Source organism: Rhynchophorus ferrugineus, unplaced genomic scaffold (genome assembly GCF_030347505.1).
Source record: "Rhynchophorus ferrugineus isolate W39M unplaced genomic scaffold, kcgeb_rfMv2 rfM6, whole genome shotgun sequence".
NCBI lineage: Eukaryota > Metazoa > Arthropoda > Insecta > Coleoptera > Curculionidae > Rhynchophorus > Rhynchophorus ferrugineus.
In genome coordinates, this window is record NW_027472585.1 from 2846847 (window position 1) to 2869155 (window position 22309).

The 22309-nt window shown below is 31.5% G+C and overlaps 1 protein-coding gene across 10 annotated transcripts in view; it reads left to right on the forward strand.

Moving 5' to 3' along the window:
• CaMKII (Calcium/calmodulin-dependent protein kinase II) overlaps positions 1-22309 on the forward strand; it is a 224880-nt gene that overhangs the window by 107449 nt on the left and 95122 nt on the right. For all 10 annotated transcript variants that reach the window (XM_076408264.1, XM_076408272.1, XM_076408263.1 and 7 more), the window contains exon 3: positions 12536-12595. In XM_076408264.1, the coding sequence (XP_076264379.1) occupies positions 12536-12595 (60 nt within the window). The remainder of the gene's footprint in view (positions 1-12535; positions 12596-22309) is intronic.

Sequence of the window (22309 nt, forward strand, 5' to 3'; positions counted from 1 at the left end):
AGCGAAGTTTTGTATCAATATTCATTCCGGGATTTGCTATATGGAATGATAGTATTATTTAATGTTATTGGTGCTTGTATGGTCTCTTTATAGGTGAACTGCACATGTACAGATTTACTTTCATTAATTATTATTTTCCAAGCTTGTGTCCAATTATTTATATTGTCATTTGCCTGTTGTAATTTTTGTAAGGCTTATTCACTATTGTCTCCGACAGCTATAATCGCAGTATCATCAACAAATGTAGCCATCGTAATATTCTCCATTTGTGGTATATCACAAATGTAGAATAGATAAAGCATTGGTCCCAGTACACTTCTTTATGGTACACCTGCTTTAGCTTCTTTTATTGTAGAGTAAGCTTCTTCTTGTTTGACTCTAAACATCCTGGTTGTAATGTATGATTTTAATAGTTCGGTGTGTTGTTTTACTAGCATTTTCTGTAGTTTATGAACAAGGCCTTCATGCCAAACCTTATCGAAGGCTTGTGCTGCATTGAGAATATAGCTGAGCATACTGTTCTACTATCGTAGGCTTTTTCAATAATATCTATTATTCTGTGGACCTGGTCAATTGCTGAATGCTTGTTAATAAACCCAAACTGGTGTGTTGGTATTAGGTTTTTTCTCTCTATAATCTGCTTGAAATAAGACATTTGAAAAAAGAATAACATTGGATATCAATTTCAACACAATTTTTTTCTTGGTATATTCGGGCATTAAACCTTTAGTATTGTGGTACATACTTAACATACATTTCTAATACCGGGAAGGATTATTTAAGATGGTTGTGTTACGATTTGCGTCTTGTAATTCGCCATAGTTTCCGCGGCATCTCAATTGTAATATTATAAATACAAGAGGGAGCTCATACGAAAACAAGGCTAATTAATCTTGGAACATAATCCGAAAGGATCAACCAAATATTTATCGAGGTATGTCGGAACATTGTTTATCTTAACATGGCGATCTGCAAGAACGGGAGAACCGTATCCTAACGATGTTGCCGGGATTCGTGGGGATAACGACAGCAGCCGCATTTATTTAAACAAGACCTTTGATATGAGCAAATGGATGGTTGGATCCGCGATATATAACAACGCGATAATAAACACAGTCTATGTCTAATGAAGGTGATATGTACAGATCCATATATACCAGGTGTGTCGGTAATTCCTTTCCTGTTTATTTTGCATTTTTATTTACAATGGATAATTAAAATTTATTTATTCAAAGTATTGAGCATTTTATGCTATACATTTTGCCTATCTCTTAAGCATTTTATGGATGCTATTCCAAATGAACAGATTCTTCTTTGAGCTGAATTATTCATCGAGCAATTTTTTTATTTGATGCGTAATTGTGGTAGTCATGATACTTCAATAAATGAAACAGAAATAATAAAAGATGTACAGATAAAATACATTAACAGAACTTTACAGTAAAAACAAATACAAATATATCCAAAGGTTGTAAAGTCGTAAAAATTAATTTTTACAGTCCTAGTATATATAAAACATGTCCATTTTATTGAAGTTCTTTTAACGTTTCTGAGGAAAACTACCCCGAAGGAAGAATACAACACTTACACGATCAATAATGGACTGCCCGTCAATGTAAGTGAAGCTTTTATCTTTTTGTTTGATGTTGGGGATGCTGATGGGAAAGATTAAAACGACGTTGCCATTTTGTATCGGAAATGTGTCGACAACAATACACGACAATAATAGCAGTGGAAAGCCGTCAACATTACGACATTTAATTTGTTCAGAAATCAACTTTCAAGTTAAAAATTGTTATTGTATAAATAAGTATCTAAAGTTATATATTGTGAAATAACGAAAGCCAAAACATTGTCTCTCGTTGGGTGATACTTTTTCTTGTACTTCTTGGTGCCTATGAATATCATGTTGTCGTCTAATCCCATTATTGACATCATCATATTAACAGGTCATTTGAAAAGTCCCCGGCCTGACACATAGAAGGCTCTACTAGAATTAAAGCCATATGTTTTTTAGTTAGCCTTAACCCACAAGAGATGCCTTTATAAATTTGACAGCTGTCGGATTATTAGTTTGTGAATTATAGCATTTTGGGCCAACAAGGACGAATTGATGATTCGGAGCACTGTTTGAAGATGATCAAGCGTAATAAACCTGAGTCTTTGCGTCGATATATGTGACAATGGATGAAACATGGCTCCATTATTTCACTCCGAAGTCCAATCGATAGTCATCTGAGTAGACAGCACACGATGACCCGTCTGTCTGATGTGCGTCTGCATTTTCGGATGCGCATGGAATAATTTTCATTGACTACCGTGAAAAAGGAAGGACCATCAATACCGATTATTACATAGCGTTATTGGACCGTTGATCGCCAAAAAACGGCCGCATTTGAAGAAAAAGAAAGTGCTGCTTCAGGAAGACAATGCACCTTATCACAAGTCAGTGAAAACGATGTCAAAAATCCATGAATTGGGCTTCGAATTGCTTCCTCGTTCACCGTATTCAGCGACTATTTCCTGTTCTCAGAACTCAAAAGAATGCTCGCTGGGAAGAAATTTTCGTCGAATGAAGAGGTGATCGCCGAAACTGAGGCCTATTTTGAAGTAAAGGAAAAATCGTACTACAAAAATGGTATCGAAAAGTTGAATGGTCGCTATGTTGAATTATGTTATAAATGTTGATGTTAATTTGTATGTTATAAATGTTATAAATATATATATATATATATATATATATATATATATATATATATATATATATATTAAATAACAAATACATATTTGTTCTTCTTATGCCTGTGTAGCAAAGAAGGCAGTAATAAGCTGAAAAAAGAACCAGTTTATGGTAGTATCTGTAAACGGACTGACATTACGATAATCGTGCTAGTCGCCATCAGCCAACTTGATTGATTTACTACACAAATGTACGCATCGACTTGTACAATATGGACAGGAAAAGCATCACTCGTGCCGAGGGTAATAAATCCTTTTATGCCACTGAATGCAATTTAATAGAAATAACAGCTACACCGCCTGTTGTACGGGCCTGTAATAAAACGATTTTAATAAATAGACGTCTGTCGATAATAATATTTAATTTAAATTCGTTCGACACAACACTTTACTGGATAAATATGCAGATTTCTGTAAAATCCAGATATCTGAAAATATAGGTATGGATTTAAACATTATTCTTATTAAGTTATACTGTGGTCCACATTTTTTCAGACCTATTTCAAAAAAAGTAAATTATATACAACGAATTGAAATATTTCGTTTATATTTACCAAATAACATTTTGAAATAATCTTTAACATGATGTTTTCATAGTGTTATTGTGTCATTTCATTTGTTGAGATCTGTTGAGAGTTGAGTTGAGATCATGTTGAGATCACTAGTATGTTATGATGGGTGCCTTGTCCATAACAATAACTGATATTACCCCGAGTTCTTTAACAGCTGATTTTCAAACCAGAGCACCATTCTTATTTCTAACACGGATAACAATATATCTGCAGTGAATTATTAAAAAAATATTATGATATACAATATCTAATCAAATGTTATTTCAACTCTTACATTAGCTTTTGCTGTCTTTACACTATATTTATTGGCGTCTTGCCAAGTGTAGCCTAACGTTCCATTTTGAAATATTTCTGTCTATACATAAATTGAAATAAAAGATCTTTCTTAATTTTATTATATGCCTTTAAGAATTGTAATCTTTTAAAGCAATGCCTGGAAGTTCTGTTAGACTTCTTCATTGGTTATTTTTACACTAATCTAAATTCCGTGTCTCCTAACACTACATGAAAAAATGACTTATATCCCCCAAAGAGCTGCATATCCCTAAGATTTCTATGGATGCCTTCTAGAGTTACAGTTATCGCTGTAATAACATACTTGTATTGAATTATATTTATATTGAAAAAACTACTCTCTGTTTTTATACATTTCATAAATTTTGGTCTCGAATAGAACTAACATCAAGGTATGTAGGCTTTTTCTCTTTCTTTTTGGATTCACCAACATTTTTTTGGAAAGATTTTAGTACTAATACGTGGTTCAACTACAACACAATAAAAATATTTCCAATAAAAACTACTTAATATGTAATAATATCAATACTTACCTCTCTGACGTATTTGACTGGTAAAAAGGGGCACTGATTACCTCGTTCATGTTCCAAGTTATTGATTATAAAGGTAATCTGTTTCTTACTGATTATTTGTTGGCTATTTTTCAATCCGAGTAATAATAGGCAGTGATTTGAAATGTAAAGAAATAAGCAAAGCGCTAAAACAACGTCTGCCGATTATTATCGCTAATATTTTGAATATTTTTAATGACATTTGACAACTGGACGATTTCTGTGGGCTGATTCGGCTACTGCTGGAACATACCAGACATCATTGCGTCTCTTTTTAAATAGAATAAAAAGACAAAGAATATATTGTCTGATATAAAATCGAATTTACAAATCACAATAGCCAATAGAATGATGACGTGAGTTCACTGCTATCTTGAATAAACTGTACACTGTTTGCTCTTCGTGTTATTTTGATTTTTCCCTGTAGCTTTTCAAAATCACCACAAATCCTAACGAGGGCTGTTAAAAATCTTTAACAGCACGGTTTACAAAATGGTTTTACGCAAAACTCGCAAACTACTTTCTCGAAGACCTCTAATATATTAGATCTGCGCTCACACCAATCTTTTATTACTGATAATTGACTCTTAGTTTTAATGATTATTTTTACGGCCGCTATTTAACCGTATATTGTTACTTTACATGTCCTATGTTAATTGTAGTAATGTCAGTCGCAGGCCCCAGTTCGCTAATTGCCTTTTATCCTACGTTTAACTATCCTTAATTGTCACTAATACAGCCTCATTTCAAGAACGCATCGTATCTATTTACATAAAAGGATTTATTCTCATCGATACAGCCGAACCGAGTCTTTGGTATCCATATTGTCCGTTGGCTAATGAGATGCATTTACAACATCATTGTAAATCAGTCCGTTTGAAAGTGACGGGTATCAGAACAATTATCGTAATGTCATTCCTTATACAACATCCGCCGTAAACAACATCGAGACCAGTTCTTCTTTTACTGAAACGACTCATTGCGATTACGTACGGACATGGTGAGTTTATGAGCTTTTTTATTGGTCACCGAACAGACCACCGAGATAAGTACTAAGATAGATTCTATGTTATTCGTTCACTCCATATGTAGCGGATCGAAATGAATGGTCGGACGAATATCCAATCGATTTACATTTTAAACAGTTTTTCTCTAAAAGAGTTCGTTTTTTGATGTTATTTATATTTAACGGACCCTCTAGCAAAGAAGTGGTTTCACGAATATAATTGTAATTGCAAATTATGCTAGCTATTTTAATGATTCTCTATGCAGCTTTAAAATTGTAGTATATTCATGGAGTAATAGAGAGAAAAACCGATAGAGGTCTCTGATATGTAGAATTGAGATGATAAATAAGTTCCTAATTGTTCCCTGTTGTAAGTCATTTCATTTCATACACTTATGGATTCATATTCTTAACATATTAGTTGTAACATTTTAATTTAAAAATCATCACGTATTATATAATGAAAATATTTATGTTTTTCAGAAACATACGTAAATATAACTATATATATTATTACAGCGATAACTGTTACTCTAGAAGGCATCCATAGATATCTTAGGGATATGCAGCTCTTTGGGGGATATAAGTCATCCCTTCATGTATTGCTAGGGGGCATGGGATTTAGATAGTGTAAAAAGAACCAATGAAGAAGTCTAATAGAACTTCCAGGCATTGCTTTAAAAGATTACAATTCTTAAAGGCATATAATAAAATTAAGAAAGATCTTTTATTTCAATTGCTGTATAGACAGAAATATTTCAAAATGGAACGTTAGACTACACTTGGCAATGCGCTAATAAATATAGTGTAAAGACAACAAAAGCTAATGTAAAAGTTGAAATGACATTTGATGTGCTAGAAATAAGAATGGTGCCATTCCTTAATCAGAGTTACTGCGATACATAAATGAACCATAAATTTTTGCTCTGGTTTGAAAATCAGCTGTTAAAGAACTCGGGGTAATATCAGTTATTGTTATGGACAAGGCACCATATCATAACATACTGGTGGAAAAGATCTCAACATCTGAAATCACATAATAAAATTACATATAGAGAGCTTTTGTATATATATATATATATATATATATATATATATATATATATATTGAATATATATATATATATATATATATATATATATATATATATATTGTATATATATATATATATATATATATATATATATATATATATATATATATATATATATATTGAATATATATATATATATATATATATATATATATATATATATATATATATATACTTTTAAAGCTCTCTATATGTAATTTTATACATACCATGAAAACAATGCTAATATCCTATAAAACACTAAAAGCCCCTTTCCTTATTTCTGCATTCAGAAAATAGTGTCCAAAACAAACAACAAACGCACGGTAGAAATTAAATGAACCAATCAAATACCTTCGCGGTTCTAGTGTAGTGATTCAAATAAGTAAGAAGTTCAGTAAGAAGTAGTGACATCTAGATATTGGATTTTGGCTCGATTAGTTTTTTGCAATGATGACTACAATAAATTGAATTAAACCGAGTCCCGTGAGTCAGTGAAGGACAGAAGATGCGAAGTATCAACGCAAAAACTGTTGATTCAACGCTTAAATTCAGTAATTTTAACATTTCTCTACATAAACAAGAGTTCTCCATTTAATGTTATTGAGTTCTTAGTTTAATGTATACATTCGTTGCTTTTGTTGTTGGACTTGAAGAAACCTACTGCTGAAGCCCATTAAATCCTTTTAATATCGTGAAGTGATGGTTTTTCTGCATACTTCAATTGCCGGTTTTCCTTTCAACGATATAAAAGTTGTGATGTTGATGTCAGTCACAATGAACCGCTTGGAAGGTCAAACAAGTTTGAAGACAATAAACTTCAAGATCTATTGGATGAAAAGCCATCTGAAACTCTCCAGGAACTTGAGAAAACTGACGTATACATGCTACTGGAAAGATTAGTGACCAGACCAATTAACTGAAAATACTATTTCAACATTGCGGTTTCTTTTAGTGCTAGGTAAAGAAGAGGACTCTTTGTGACACTGTAACTGGTAAAGCGGATTCTTATTATTAATTGACAATTGACATTAATTAATGAATGAATAAATATTTGTTTTCTTCAATTGAATAAATTGATTGATTCAAAATGACATACTGTACAAAAAAAAGACACCAACAGACTACAATAGTAGTGAAGGATACACTGTGGCAGCTCGAATTTTAAGTTCTACCGTAAGCAAAGTACCAACCAGAAATAGCACCTTTTGAAATATTGAAGAAGTCCAAAAATCGATGGATTATTGAATCGCTGTCAAATCAACATCATTCTTTCGACATGGTATAGCCATGTTGGCAGAAACAATTATAGAAATGATGAAAAATATTTTGTTTAATGTATATTGTACCAATTTTTTACAATAAGTGTATTTTAAGCTTTAAAAAAATCAAAATACTCGTACATGTTTAGTACATAATACATAACTCTCCTATTTCCTCTTGAATATTCATCCGTTCACTTTCCAATAAAAAGTCATCATTTTTCAGAGTTTACAGTTTACGACCGAAATTAAACGTCAACATTTACTTTAATAGTTATTCCAAATGATTCCAACCCTTGTTAGGACCTCAATTACATTCCGTGTCCCTTTTTTCTCCAATAACGACCCACACACCCCTTTTAAACGTAATTTGTTGGTTCAAGACCCAAGCCCTGCTGAAAAAATAACCTCGAGAATTCTTCGAGACAAAAAAGATGTTTTACTTTTTAGACAATAGGGTCTCTATCGAATATCATCGTATCGAAATTAGAAATTCTAACTGATAAAATTCTCGTAGATAATATAAACCAACTTCGTATCGATATAACCATTGTTAACAATATGATCAACGAAGAACTCCACAATGACCTTGATATAAAATGGATCTACTGCCCCAGATCTTAAAACATGTTACTAAATTACAAGAACGTAGAGGCAACACAGCTACTGGACAACACACAGGAAATCAGAATTTTGAAGCTAAAGGAAGCCACAGGAGGTGCTTTGCACTGGTCTTATTTATGTATTAATGCAATTACAGCAAAACAATAGTAATAATTAACTTGTAAATTACTGTAGGTAGTGAAATTATTAGGAACAGTACTCGTAATGTATAGTCTATTTGTTTAAATAAATTATGTCGTTTTTAAACGGTTATTTTATCTTAAAAAGGTTCTGGTATTTTTATTATTGTTTTTGTGAAGTGGCAACACACTATATCTGCATTCCCAGAGGGAGATAGCAGCTATTGCTGGACTTTCAAAGTATGTCGTCTGCAACGATGAAAAAGCTGAGTTGTTCGCACAATACTTAGCTAACATATTTCAACCTAATGATATAATATTTCAGCCTAATAATAATCTATCATGAATACATCTCCTGTTTATCAACCCGATGTAGATCTAAACCTAATTTCTCCATTGGAAATTGCCACTGAAATTGATAACCTCAATCCTAAAAAGACACCTGGTGTAGATGACATTTCACCTGGGTTATTGAAAAAACTGCCACAAAAGGCAATCATCATGTTGACATATACATTTAATGCCTGTTTAAGACTGAAGCATGTTCCGGAAGGCTTTAAGGTGTCACCAATAATTATGCTCAAAAAACCTAACAAACCTGCAGAACAAGTCGAACCTTACAGGCCCATTTCGCTGATACCTGCAATATAAAAACTATTTGAGAAACTAATATTTAAACGTGTTGTAATAAAATATAAAATTAATATTTTTTTTAATAAATAATTTTAAAATAAAATTTTGTAATAACACCAGATTTCCAGTTTGGTTTTCGAAATCACCATTCAACAATCGATCAAGTGCACAGTGTAACTGCGGCTATTGAAAGAGCGTTTGAGGAAAAGAAATACTGCCCTGCAATATTCCTGGATGCCTCACAAGCTTTGGATCGGGTTTGGCATTTGGGATTAATCTGTAAGATGAGCAAATTGTTATCGCGTAACTATTGTCAATTGCTGCAGTCATATTTATTCGGAAGAAAATTAGAGTATCGCACGAAATGGCTCGACATTTAAAACTATTTCGGCTGGAGTTCCACAAGGTAGCGTCTTAGAACCTCTCCTATATCTGCTCTACACTGCTGACATTCCAACAACAAAAGAAATACTACTTGGAACCTTTGCTGACGACACATCTCTGCCTAGGGTAATAGAAAATGTACAAGTGGCAGTCAACAAAATCTACAAATGGACGAAGGATTGGAAAATTCAACTTAGTAGCTCCAAATCTGTTCACGTTAATTTTGCATTGCGGCGAAATAATAAAAACTTATTTATATCACTCAATAGATGTCCGATTCCTCAAGCAGAATCAGCTAAATACCTCGGAATCCATCTTGACGGTAGATTAAACTGTAAACATCACGTTAGACAAAAAGCAAAACACATTAGAACCAAAATAAAACAACTATACTGGTTAGTCGGAAGATACTCTCAACTTGATCTAAAATCAAAGAGGTTGATTTATAAGATCAATTTGCCAATTTGGACCTGGTGCAAATATGGGGTTGTACAAAAAATTCAAATCAACTCCTCAACTCATCCAACGCTGTCAGAACAAGGTTCTTCGATTGATTACCAATGCTTATCGCTATGTAACCAACGAAGACCTGCACGATAACCTGGAAATCAAATGCATTTGCGAAGTTATCCAAGATTTCGCCTTGAAACACAAACGAATATTACTAAATCATACTAACGTGGAAGCAATACAACTGCCGGACTGCGCGCAGGTTGCCAGGAGATTGAAGCGAACAAAACCATAGGAACTTATATAAAGTGTATACCTATAATGGAAACTATAGCTATAAGTTATGATAATTTTATAATTGAGGAATACATATTGATGTATTTTCTCGCATTCGCCTTGCTTGTGAATTCATCAAAGTACAAATGAAATGTAGCAATAAATTAATTTATAATTAAGATCGTACTAAGCGTACCTAATAAAGATGTTTTAAAAAAATTGTTGCAGAAATCGAATTAAACTAGAAATAATCTCAATATTGGTCCTAATTATTTGGCCACCCACTGTAACTCAGCATACCTAATGTAAAATATAATGTACGGTATGTACAAAATTTACATGGAATGTTTATAATATATTCAATTACAATGTGGGTCTCACAACTACGCAGATTTATTATTTATTCAGTAATAATATATTAATATTAACAAAGGATCCCTTTGGGGATTAACCTTGCAGCATTGGTTGATTGTACAAATCATTACTCTAGATAATTTCACCGTCCCTTGTTAGACCCCAATTATTATTACGAGTCTCTACTCCACCATCCGGTTGCCTTTTTATGTTATATCTTAGTTTCGGGAACCTTGGGAATAATTTCGATATAAAACAATATGCTCCTTTTACAACCGTTGTTTTTTTTTGTTGATTTAAAATGTTTTGCTTCCTCTGTATCGTCGGAATGGCTTGTCATGTTTTCATTTCTTGTATAAAAATATAATTTTTTTTTGTTGTACAATATATATTTTTTGTAATTTTAAGAAATTAATTCGAAATTCGAAAGAGATTGATCTGTCAGAGATTTTTTTATGATTCATTTACTGGAGTTTAATTCTTGTAACGCCGATGTTGCCAGTCCCTGTAAATTATACGGAATATAATATAAGTAGAATAAATTGTTTTGAGTTCATAATATTTCCCTTAAAACTCAGATTAAGTTTTTTGTGCCAATTTTCATTTCAATTTTCATTCATAATATATTAAATTCTAAGATAATTTTGAAAGGCAAAACAATACAATAGAAAAACAAACCATAGTTATACTTCTTTAAAAAATATGCGATAAACTCTTTTCCACATCACCCATGAGCCATTTCTGGATACACTTTTTATGTGATCTCCCATTAAGTCTTATTCACAAGCATCAATTTATCCTTACAATAACAAATTTTTGACGTCAAAACGTCGCAATGTTGTCGCATCAACTTTTAGTTTTAGTTCAGTTTGACTTTGAGATACAACAAAATTCTAATCTAAATAAAATAATTGAACAAAAATGTTATCAAATATAATTTATTTTAACATTATAGTACATCTAAACATTACAGTAATTTATAGGTTAGAGTTATAACCTTTTATGACTATTGCTGTCAAGAATTTTGCATACGTCTGACAAGCGGACAGCATTATGTCTCTTTTTAACTCGAATAAAATGAAAGGGAAAATATTGTCTGATTCTAAAACAAATTTACAAATTGCTACAGGCAATACATTAAACATATTGATGACGTATGTACAATAAACTTTGAATAAACTATATATTGGAGTTTTGGCTGCAGTCATGCTTCTATCTGATTTTAATAGAAGTAACTTACTCTACATTTTCACGCGCTACATATGTTTTAATGTATTTTTGGATCCTTTTTGATTTTAAGGAACCCTTAATCGTAAAAGTCAAAATATATTTACCTAAACTCTTGTAGTATAACAGCCATTGCACGTCATCAAAATTTATAATGCAACGTTGCCAAATTTAAGTTGTCGTTTGTTTTCACTCCGATAACAAAATATTAATGTAAATAAAATAATGAATCAAAAATAACGTTATAAAATATAATTTATTTTAACATTATAGTACTTCTAATGCATATTTAATGATTCAAACCAGAGTTAATTAAGCAGTCACAATAAAAAAAGAGTAAGAAAAATGCTCCGAGTTTAAAGGGGATTTTACGTTTTTATAAACTGAATTTGGCGATACGTTCCACGGTGTTGATGACATGCATTGGCTGTTTTATTGGAAGAACTATATATATTTTCACACTAGATCTGTTACGAAAGTTCTTTTGACAATACTGAACAGTCAGTGATTTATTAGTAGTTAATAAACCTATTATTTAGAATCAAAATATGAATGATATGACTAATCTGTGAATAAAATCTTTTTATTTCGGTTTTCTTTTCTCTTTTCAAGTATCAAAGATAAAAAAGAGAATGCGGCGTTTGGATAGTTTTGACAGTTAGTGTCAGTTGACGTCCGTCAGTGGTTTATTTTAATTTTTAAAAATAGTGTTTACTGCTGAAATTTTGAGTGATAAATACCCATTAATCAGTTTTTCTTACAATGTATTAAAGTTAGGCACTCTCAAGGTACACTATTAAAGTTTACTAAACAGATAAGTCTGAAACATACATAGCAGCATATAGAACCATTCTATGATAATTCTATATGCTATATTGTTATCGATATTATTTTTTTATAGGAATTAGCAAAATATAATGTTAGACTAGTAACATATTTTACTGCAAACAATCTAATATTTATTTTTACAGATTTCCAGAAACTCGAACGGGAAGCTAGAATCTGCAGGAAACTCCAACACCCAAACATAGGTAAGAGACGCCATTTGTTCATAAAATTACTGTTGCTTTTGATGAATATTAATATAAAATATTGTTGAATATATAAAATAAACATGCATACATAACTTTTTGTACGGTTAAAATATTGTATTAGTACATCGGAATGACATACATATCGGACCCTTTTCATATGCATTAATTGTGCTTTTTTGAACACCTTCAAGCATCATTACTTTACCGAAATAAATGTCTATACCACTCGAGCTTCACACATTCTACTATATTTAACTGGTCACATGTTATAGTTTTTGCTGAAAACGGTCCCACTCGAACACAATCTCATTGAAAATGCCAAATAACACATCTGCTGACTAAAGAAAAAACATTTTTCGCCAAATAGGAATTACTACTATTCCAAAGTTATAAGAAATGATAAAGGGTGTCAAAATATATGCAAGATGTACAATCAAAACAATTTCCATCCCCTGGCTTCCACAATTCTCGATTTCTATGCAATCTCTACAATGACGACATTCACATTTCTCTTTATTATTCTGATATATCATATTCATCTTTCCGGCAATTTATTGATACCATCCCAAAGAAACTGTTTGTTCTTTGAGCAAAACTATTTATTGAGCCATTTTCTAACTTCTTTGAAATTGGCGAAGTCCTGCTCTGTAAGCGCATACCATTGATGCGAAAAGATTTTAGTCGGACGGGGCAAGGTCTGGAGAGTATGGCGGGTGTTTGCTTTAAACGCTTTAAACGCTGGTTTTGCTTTATGAGACGGTGCATTATCGTGCTGTTAAATTACCGTACCGTGTCTTCGAGTCCATTACGTTTTTATGTCATTCCATTGATGTATCACCCATCTTTCTTTTGGGTTTTCCCCATTGCTTGTAATCGGTCGCTAACCGTTTCTTGGGCTAAATTTAATGATACTGCCAATTGTTTTTGGGTCAAATGGTGAATTGGGATCTTCAAACTTTTTCGGTCTACCAGAACGTTCTTTGTTTTGCACATCAAAATCACCACTTTTGGATTTTCTAATCCACGCCTCACTTGTTTTTAAGGTTAGAGCACGCTCACCGTAAGTTTCTACCGGCAAACGGTGACTTTTGGGTGCTTTTTTCTTGTGGTCCAAGCATGAAACCTAACATAACGACTACTGAACTATATTTGATGATTTTTCAGTAATAGAGTCATTGTCTGACAAAATATGATCGTACATAATGTTATAATAAATATTATCAAGTTTCAAATATCATATGGACTTTTTTCAGCAGATGTGTTACATAAAAACTATATAAACTACTTATTTAAGTAGTTTGAATGTGGATATTAATGATAATATGTGGCCAGTATCGTAAATTCACCCCATATCGATCATATTGAATGATGTTTTAACCTGTATTTTTGTTTTCATTGTAAATAGTTTGCAATCCTGAGGTGCTCAAGCATTTAGGTAATAGTTATTTCCAATTTTATTCTATTTTCATATCGTTTCCGTTCTGCATTATTCTCTTTTGCAAGATTGTCGTGCTCTACTACAGCTGGCGCAAAATCATTTTTGAAGTCCCCTGACTGGTATGCCACACCGCATCACACTTCAAAATGATTTTTGTTGTTTCTACTGTACATTTTTTTTGTATTTTATAGTCTAGTTTTATAGTCGTAATATTGGACCCGTAATATTGTCGATTACAGTTAATTTCTTCTTGCACTACTGTTACGAAGAGTAACCTAAAATGGTGGATAAAAATATGTCTCGGTATTCGAACTCATTTTCATAAAATTACTGTTCGTTAACTTGTTGTTGAAATGTTCTTTTAAAAGACCTGAAAGACAATTTACATATTTTTCTCCATCATGAAATATCATATTAAATATTTATCATAAGAAATTTAAGCGAGTATACAGTGACAAATGTATTAATATATTCGTGATCATCCCTCAGGTTTTAAAAGGCATTATTAATATTTTTAAGGCAATTAATAATTACTTTTTTTTAAATAAAGTACGATCAAAAGGAATAAAGGAGGAGGGATTTTAATATGCATAATGATAAAAGCAACTGGGGACTTAGGATTAAAATAAGATATGTTATAAAACTCTAAAACATTTTCCATCCACAGCTCACATAGCATATGTTCAATACTTTGGAAATAATATCCGAGTTTGGCACATGTATACATTGGGCTCCATTTGTTTTGGAAACAGACAATTATTCGATGATTGACAATGATTATTGATGACAATGATTGACAATGATTCTATTTGATGTTGAAAATGATTTGTTATAAATTTGGCAGCTGTATTCTTCCTGTAAATAAAATTTATGCTCTTTGGATTTGATAACTTTTATTTAACTTTATTTAACCTTAACTTTATTTTTAATTAAAATTAATTTTAAAAGCAATAGTGATAAGAGGTTATAACTCTAACCTATAAACTATTGTGGCTGTATAATTAACTGTAGTTTTTAGATGTATTTGATATCAATTATATTTGATAACACTTTTGTTCAATTGTTTTATTTAAATTTTAATTTTGTTGTATATCAAAGCCCAACTGAACTGAAACTCAGAGTTGATGCGACAACATTGCGATGTTTTAACGTCTCAAATTTAGATGACGTATGTACAAAATATATATTTGGATATACTATAGTTTATTCTTTTCTATTCTATGGCCTATTCTATGCAACACAGTACTCATGTACCGAATCCGAAATTATTTGCTAAGTAATATATGCTTTCTCGCACAGTCAAAAACCCGTGGCCAAAATTATTGAATTAATCTAGCAATCGTTTCAATGCACAACTTATTCGCCAAATTTAGTTCCCTCTGATTTTTACAGCTGTATTGGCTCATCATTTTCATTGTAATAGTTTTGTTGTTTCTATTTATGACAGGACACTGTCAAAATATATAAAAAAGCTTCGAAATTATACAATCTATTAGTACTAGTTTGGTGCTAAATTTAAAATAGTCTAGATTGTTATCCAGAGTTAAATATATATGTATGTTTGTCACTGTATCGGAAAAAAGCTGATCACTTAATATTATCTTGAATCACCGTCATAGTTCTTGAGTAATTTTGAATCTTGCATGCCTGTCCAGTTTTCCATTTGGTCATTTACGTTGTTCCAAGTACATTTTAGATTCCAGTTCAAGTTTGAAAACTATCCTCTGTAGATTCGAATAGATTAATGTTTCACTTCATCTGTTGTGATCGCGTGCCAAAATCTTTATGTAAATACACACAATTTATCGTAGGTAGAACGTTGTTTTGAACATTTCATTTACTATATAATGTATTATGTTAATTTAAAAAAGTGGATTTATAGATGTTGTAACGTAATAGATTTACTTAAAGAAATTAATAACTTTACTGAATTAATTGAGTATAAATCAAGTTTCTTTTCTGTCGTCTAGCGGTAATAATAAAAAAAGAGCTCAAATATACATAACAAATAAAATTAACTAGTTTTTACATTTCATTAAGTTTCCATCCGCGTTTAGTTCTTAGAAGAACCTATAATTTTCGATTGTGTTTCGGTAGAATATTATCTGTCATGTTCAGGTTTGATATAGTTTATTGTATAAGTAGCTGAACATTCTTAAATTATTAAGACTTTTCGATAAACAGAACAAATTTTTTTATAGGATATATATATATATATATATATATATATATATATATATACCATTTCTTAAATTCAATTGAAATTCGAGAACAGCTAGACCGATTGGGCTAATTTTGAATTTTGATTTCGAACATTTTACGGAAGACAAGGAAAAGTTTATGTGGTGAAAAAATCATCAAAAACAGCAATTTTGTTTTGCCATACAAAGTTCCACTGTCACAAATGATCTACAGTTTTATTGATTGGCAAATATTTATGGGTACATTCAGTCAAAATCAGGACAAAATTAATTAAAAGCTACAACTGCACGCTTTTCAATTTTTATAGATTAGAAATAGATTGTTCCTATCGGTAGATTTAAATCACTGACGATTATTCTCCGAATCCCTCAAAATTAACTCCCAGTCCCTATAAAACCGGTCTTTAATTACATTTTTTCTAGCCTCCTAAATCCCCCTTTACTTTTTCCCCTTTTCTTGAATCTTGGCTACACTAGGATCTTTATTCCCATTCCTGTCGTAACCATCATTATTAAAATATAAGAATTTCCAAAGTTTTATTAAGTTTGGAACGGAATTAATGGTCCGTCGTTTAATTTTTATTTCGTTCTGAACAACCATAATTTTATTTTACGATGGTTTAGAACAAGTTACTAAGACGTCCTTGCCATAATGGTTCCAGTATGGTGTATTAGTGCTCATCATCATATTTCGCCTTTTGCTTGAGTTTTTTTCTATTATTAAAATGGTTAAATTATTAAAGTTAATGAGCTCTTTTTTGATGTAAAGTGTTTAATAATAGAGGGTTCTTCTTTTTATGACTCTGTACTGTGATTCGGTGGTGCTTATATTAGGTACGCTAGTTAATTTTTAATATGTTTTTAATTAAAATTAGCTATAGGTTATAAACACAAAATACAGTGTTTTTATATACAGTACTCTATTGGTTCGATTCGACAATATTCGGTTAGAATATTATAATTTTTAGAATCAAATGAATCATAGTCCCCAAAAATATAATTGAAATAATTTTGCGTAATATTGGAAAGTTGTAGGGGGTTGTAAGCTTGAACCTGTTCATACTTACCAAAAATAGGCTACAGTAATTAGATATACATTAATAAGCATACAGAAACACTATTTTGTAATGAAATAAATACGAATTTGAACAAAATATGACAACATAAAAAGGGAACAAAATGTTAGGAACAGAAAATTGTGGGGCTATAAGAACCTTTGCTACATTGTTAAAAGATAACAAAAGTTAGAAGGTCGCTGGACGTACTACTTCACTTCAAGTCCAAATTTAAATTTACGTTTAAAAGCACGTTTACTATAGTGGGTAATTTTAACACAATCAAAATCTCAAATCGCTTATATTTGTATATCAAAATGAAGTGCGTACTATGAATAATATCCTCCATATCGCAATTTATCAATCACAAGACTACAAGTCTGTAAAGACTGTTTCAATCGGACACGATTATGTTCGCAATTTTACGCTAGAAGGGCGCTTCATGCAATATAACCTTTCGAGTAAATATTATTTCAATACCTACTCTTACAACGCACTTAATATCTCATTTAACAGTATTCCACTCTTATTTCTCCAATTACATGATATTTATTTTATGGTAAGATTCTATTTTGGGTATCAGTGTTGATAACTATGATAGTGCTTCTCATATCTCGCTAAGTTACATACACTTTCCCTGAACTTCCACAAATATATCAAAATTAAAATGAGCCAAATTACTCTAGTTGTTCTCGAGTTTTAGCGAGACTAACCTACAGCAATTCATTTCTTTAACCCAATACAACCTTCAGCAGAGCACGGAAACTAAATGAATTAAATAGTGTCGGTTAGAGAAACATGGCTCGAAATTAGAATACAATTCTTATAATGAAGGCAAAACGTGAAAATTGCAATGTATATTTGAGCAGCGGTACATTTTTAATATGTTCCTAACAAGGGAGACCTAAATGAAACAAGAAGAAAGAGAGGCTAATTTAGTAGGGCACCGCCATAGCGACCCTAGTCCTAAATGAAGGACCGAAAATATGTTGGACCCTTTTAATTTTTAAAGGGCTCACGTTTAGAGAAAATCCCCTTTCTCTTTGAGGAACCTCCGGTTCGGTAATCCAATATGTGTTTGTCGGTAAAGAGGAAACTCGCTGATCAAAATATAAATAAATCAATTCGAACGGAGCTTCGGCCTGCTTAAAGTGAATCGAAGAAGAATCCGTAAAAGATCTTGTTATTTTCTGTATTCCAAGTTTTAAGGTATTTATTTAAAACTCAATAATATTATACGTTCAATGAAAAAAATACCAGTGCTCGATTGAAAATGCGAGAATTTGACAATTAAAATGAAACAAGTGCTGAAGAAATTAGTAGATACTTCAACTTAACTCCACAGAAACCTAAATGCTGGATTTATTCCCATCAGCTTCCAAAACCATCACTCAACCTTTATCATCACATTTCTTGACGTAAATGCAGCGGTTTATGAAGTATCTCCTATTTTCAGCAACAATTCCTTTAGCATAATTTTGTGGGATATGATGTACCATTCTTTTTCCGTATTAGTTCGTATGAAATATGCCTCGATTTCGATTTCAGGCCCTTCTATATTTATTCATACACAAATAAAGGCCAATAATTGTTTTTGCTTTTTGCTATTCAGAATTGTAGTTTTTATTTTCAATCATTCAGTGCAAAAAAGTGCAGCACTGTTTAACTCATATCGCGAGGATAAAATTTTACTGATAAAACCAAAAAAAGTTGCTGAAGAAAATCCAAATTTTTTCCTTCTTCGTTGTTGATATCTAAAGAAGAGAAAAAAAAATGGTTTCATATATAATTCTTTCACATAAACTTTAGAATTATGAAACAATATTTTCTAGATATTTTATAAATTACCAGATATATAATTTATTAAGAAACTTATTATTGTTATCCCAGCTATCAAGTATCCCAACAATTCCTTTGACATAATTTTGCAGTATATGATGTACCATTCTTTTTCCGTATTAGTTCGTATGAAATATGCCTCGATTTCGATTCCAGGCCGTTCTATATTTATTCATACACAAAATAAAGGTCAATAATTGTTTTTGCTTTTTGCTATTCGGCATTGTAGTTTTTATTTTCAATCATTCAGTGCAAAATAGTGCAGCACTCTTTAACTCATATCGCAAGGATAAAATTTTACTGATAAAACCAAAAAAAGTTGCTGAAGAAAATCAAAATATTTTCCTTCTTCGTTGTTGATATCTAAAGAAGAGAAAAAAAATGGTTTCATATATAATTCTTTCACATAAACTTTAGAATTATGGAACAATATTTTCTAGATATTTTATAAATTACCAGATATATAATTTATTAAGAAACTTATTATTGTTATCCCAGCGATCAAGTCTAGCCAATTTTTAGAAATGTCTTAATTCGCGTTAGTTGTTAACCCAACCCATATCATCGCCTTCCTTGATTTCAATGGACCAATTTAGAAAGATTCTCAGAGTTTGTTCAAAATTTTTTTTGCACAATTTTATCGTATATGACATCCTTTTTATTGTCCGTAATTGTTCTTTTCAAATATGCCTCGATTTCGTTTTCAGGCTCCCTTTCTCATTTTATTCCGGTTAAAAAGAGATATAATGCTTTCTGATGCCTGATTACGAATAGGTCGACCGAATCAACCAATAAAATTCTCCTGATTGTCAAATGTCTGCAGAATTCTTCAAAATATTGGTGATAAGAAGTTATAAACAGTCAAACGTTGTTTTGGTGCTTTGCTTGTTTTGATAAATTTCAAATGGCTACTTAACATTTGTGATTATTCTAATTGAAAATGCCGAAGGTTATAAATCATGCCTAAAAAAATTATGTAATGCCTATGTAAATATAATAAAACAACTCTAACCTACCAAATGTGTTGCTACATATTTAACTCTAGTTTAAGGCCTTCGATAAAAACGTTAAATAATTTTATATAAGTTGTTATGTCAAAGCCAAAATTAACTAAAAGTCAAAGTTGATGCGGCAACATTGCGACACTTTGACCTTTTAAATTTAGATGACGTGAGTTTACTGTTCACTGAACGAACTATAGCTACGTAGTAAAAAGTTTGTATGCTATTTTAAAGAGAATTGGCTCGTCATATTCACATGAATTGTGATAAATATTTTATAATTTTTTTTATAAATTATACAGTAATTACTATTAACCTGACCAAATAAATGACTTTATTTTTAATTTTCAACCCAACAAATTATATAAATAAAATATTCTGTGGGTGTTGTAATTATTCTTGCAGCCTTGTTATAATATTTTGTCCATAATACTATGTATATAACATAGCTATATTTCCATTGTATTTCATATTACTATATTTTTGTTATCACAAGGAAAATAGGAGTATTTTTACTTGCCAGTCTTCAGCCCTCATTTTTTTTTCATTAGATATCTTTCTTTTAAATCTACTGAGTTCATCAAATTCACGACTATATTAATCAACTCGAAACATATAACACCGGGTCGAACGGCTATTAATTAAAGTGGGAGTGACTTTAGATATCCGCCAATAGTCGCTTCCGTTACTTAGACCCTTATTAAGTTTCCTGTAATTGGTATCGAACAGGATAGCAACGTAGTGGATTTTCTGAATTTTTAACGAGGTAAAATCCAATACCTTTCCCCAACGGAAACGGAGTTTCTGACAAAACGACCGTAACAGAATGACTGTCGATGTATTTCGACACTAACGAAGTACCATTTGACATAATTGAAATATTCAACCGTTCATGAAATATTCAACCGTTCATGAAATTTTAGTATGCTGTTTTCTTGTCTTTCCGAACATATTTTTATTTAAAGCTAGATAAGGGGGGGTATTTATTTAATGCAATTGGTGCTATGGGTTGTATGGATGTCGGAAATCGATATCGATATGTTTGACAAACGATACCTTCGAACTTTAAATTGCAGATTTTAAAGGGATGGGGGTGCGTTTGTTTTTATTTTGTTTTATGGGGACCTGTTTTTTAGAGTATCGAACTTTTTTCAGGAATGTCATTTCATTAATAAACAAACAAGTAGAGATTAAAAAGACATTAATATAACTGTCTATATGAATAGCGTTTCAATATGAAAAATGTGGTAATATTTACTTTATATTTTGCTTTTGCATCTCTTCCGTCTCGTGCATCTTTGTATATGAATTTTCCAGGTATGGAAGGCTCGAGGCCATCCCCAGAAAAATCGATCACAGACGCGATTTATGCGAGCTTAGTTATCGTCTTGAATGTCAAAATAAATTCGAACTGAAAATAATTCAATACCATATGCAGCGCGTAGAATATCTTAATATAAATCATTCAATTTTCCATGTTTATGTTGTGTTGCAAATTTGAAAATTTGATGGCTTTCCTGGAAGGATTAGCTGTACCTATATAGTAATTATATGTACCTATATTATCTAGTTCTACAGCAAATACCGACCTACTAATCTGGTGTAAAAAATTTAAATAATTGTTAGGATCTAATTACATTCCATTGTGTGTAATGATTGGACTTTTAGACATTTTTATTCCTTGTAACTTCAGACATGCAGACAATATTTCAGTGATATTTTATTTTTATTACATTTTACCGTACACTAGAATTCTAAGTAAACTTCGCCTATGAAATAATCAAACGCCATATTACAATTATTAGGATCTACTCCACCTACAATCTCTAAGTAAATATATAACAGGTGGAGCAAAAATACTGCTACCATTTTTATTTCGCGCCATCTTGGTTATGTGACGTTCATCACAGTTTCGCTTTAACCATTGTATTGTGTAGACGTCCAAATTTTATTATGGATAAATATACGCCGCAAGAACGATCAGAAATAGTGACAATATTTATTGAAAAATTATTATTTTTATTGCCACTCAGCGGAAATTGCGTCAAAAAAATCCTAATCGTCCAGTGCCTGACAAAATCACAATTTGTCGTTCACGTGCGAATTTTCGACAGTACGGTACGACAGCAAACAGGCCTCCTTCTGGAAGACAACAGTCGTCTCGTAACGCTGAAAGT